Source organism: Tupaia chinensis, unplaced genomic scaffold (genome assembly GCF_000334495.1).
Source record: "Tupaia chinensis unplaced genomic scaffold, TupChi_1.0 Scaffold140464_1, whole genome shotgun sequence".
Classification (NCBI taxonomy): Eukaryota; Metazoa; Chordata; class Mammalia; order Scandentia; family Tupaiidae; genus Tupaia; species Tupaia belangeri.
Window position 1 is genome coordinate 729,456 of NW_006200341.1, and position 2,088 is coordinate 731,543.

At 51.0% G+C, this 2,088-nt stretch overlaps 1 protein-coding gene across 2 annotated transcripts in view; it reads left to right on the plus strand.

Moving 5' to 3' along the window:
- PCSK6 (proprotein convertase subtilisin/kexin type 6) overlaps positions 1-2,088 on the plus strand; it is a 125,367-nt gene that overhangs the window by 111,602 nt on the left and 11,677 nt on the right. Inside the window, exons 15-16 of one of the 2 annotated variants that reach the window (XM_014593384.1) lie at positions 27-153; positions 1,658-1,745. In XM_014593384.1, coding sequence (XP_014448870.1) covers positions 27-153; positions 1,658-1,745 — 215 coding nt within the window. Of the gene's footprint in view, positions 1-11; positions 154-1,657; positions 1,746-2,088 lie in introns of both variants that reach the window. The other variant, XM_027766060.1, reaches the window with a different exon arrangement.

The following is a 2,088-nucleotide window of genomic DNA, read 5'->3' on the forward strand; positions in this document are numbered from 1 at the left end:
CGCCCGGACTTTGCCGCCGGTGCCACAGGGGGTGTGAGACCTGTTCGGGCCGGGCCCCGACGCAGTGCCTGTCCTGCCGCCGCGGGTTCTATCACCACCAGGAGGTGAACACCTGTGTGACCCACTGTCCCGCCGGATTTTATGCCGATGAAAGTAAGTGGCATGGCCGCGGGTCCCTGTCTGGGCTGGCATCCTCTCCTGGGAGAACCTTCTAGCCCTCTGCTTCCCAGTGCGGTCGCCTCTGTCACCACCACCCTCAGTCCTCAGATTCAGCCTCCCCCGGATGAAGCCAGAACACGCCTGTTGTTCCAAAAAGGGGAAACAGGTGGCTCCCTTAAAAAGACCATTTTACCCCCTTAGGATATTGCCATAGGGCATGCGCACTGACCGGAAAGAGACAGAGAGAGGGAGAGAGAGAGAGGGAGAAATCACCTCTCAGTGGGGATGGCCACACCGCAGTCCCTTCTCCATTCTCCTCTCTGGGTTTTGGACACCTGTGCACACGTACCCAGCATGATTTTCAAGCTGCTGGGCCCAGGACTCAAACTACAGTCGGCCATGTGGGAGTCCAGCACCGACCGTAACCATCACCTAATGGCCCCAGAAAATTTTTTTTCAATTTAATTTTTTTTTATTGTTTATTTTTTTTTTTTTTAGGTTTTTAATCATAGGGTGCATGAACCCACTGGAGAGACAGAGACACAGAGAGAGAAAGCGAGAAATCAGTGATCTCTTTCTGTCTCTCTGGTGAGCACAGTACCCTTTAGCAAAAAGCCTCTCAAAAGAAAATTATTTATTTTTAGTTGTTATTATTATTATTTAATTTGACCACAGAGAGACGGTGAGAGATAGAGAAAGGAAAAGTGAGAAAGCAGCACCAGTAATGGCTATGTCACTGGACTCCCACGTAGTCGACCGCGGTTCGAGTCCCGGACCTGGTGGCTTAAACTCACGCCAGGCGCGTGTGCATGCGTGCCCAAGATCCTGAGAGGAGAATGGAGGAGAAGGGATTGCGGCGTGGCCATCCCCCCTGGGGGTGATTTCTCGCTTTCTGTCTCTCTGTCTCTGTCTCTCTTTCTAGCGAGTGCCCGCACCCGATAGCTAAAACCTCTCAAAAAAAAAAAAAAAAAAAGAAAAAAAAGAAAGAAAGCTGCCAGGTCCAGGATTCAAACCACAATTGGTCATGTGGAAGTCCACTGCTTTGATTACTCTGCCACCTCTTAGCCCCAAAGCTCTGCAAATCTTTTTTATAAAAAGAAAAGGGGGACCAGCAGGTGGCGTGGTGGTCAAGGTGCTGGACACTCCCACATGGCTGACCACGGTTCGAGTCCTGGACCTGGTGGCTTGCTTTCTCACTTCCCCTCTCTGTCTCTTTTTCTGGTCGAATTAAAATAAATGAATGAATAAATCAAATTAAATATTTTTTAAAAAACAGAATAAAAAGAAAAGGAAGTGGGAGGCCTGAATCCTCCTGGGCGTGGGGTCCCGAATTGGTCTCTGGCTGTCTTCCATGATCCGTTCCGGGGACGGACAGACAGACGCTGGAGAAGAGCTGCCTCTAGTAACCTCGCTGGGAAAGGCTGGAGTCCCGTCTGCCCTAATTCGATTCCTACAGAGACTCTCGTCCCTCTTTCCTCCCCTTGCTGTTTTTCTCCAGGTCAGAAGAATTGCCTGCAATGCCACCCGAGCTGTAAAAAGTGCACGGACGAGCCCGAGAAATGCACTGTCTGTAAAGAAGGATTCAGGTACACACCCTCCTTGAAATGTGAGCCCTACCGAAGTGTGGGTGCTGTGTCCGTTTCCGTCCCTGACTTCCCAGCCTTGGCATCTTTTCCTAAAAGTTCATTCTTCTGGGACCAGCAGTTAGCCTAATGGCTATGTCGCCGGATTCCCATGTAGTTGATCACGGTTCACGTCCTGGACCTGGTGGCTTAAAACTCACGCTGGGCATGTGTGCGTGCGTGCCCAAGATCCCGAGAGAACAGAGGAGAAGGGATTGTGGCATGGCCATCCCCCCAGGGGCTGATTTCTCGCTTTCTGTCTCTCTGTCTCTCTCTGTCTGGCGAGCGCACGTGCCCTATAGCAAAA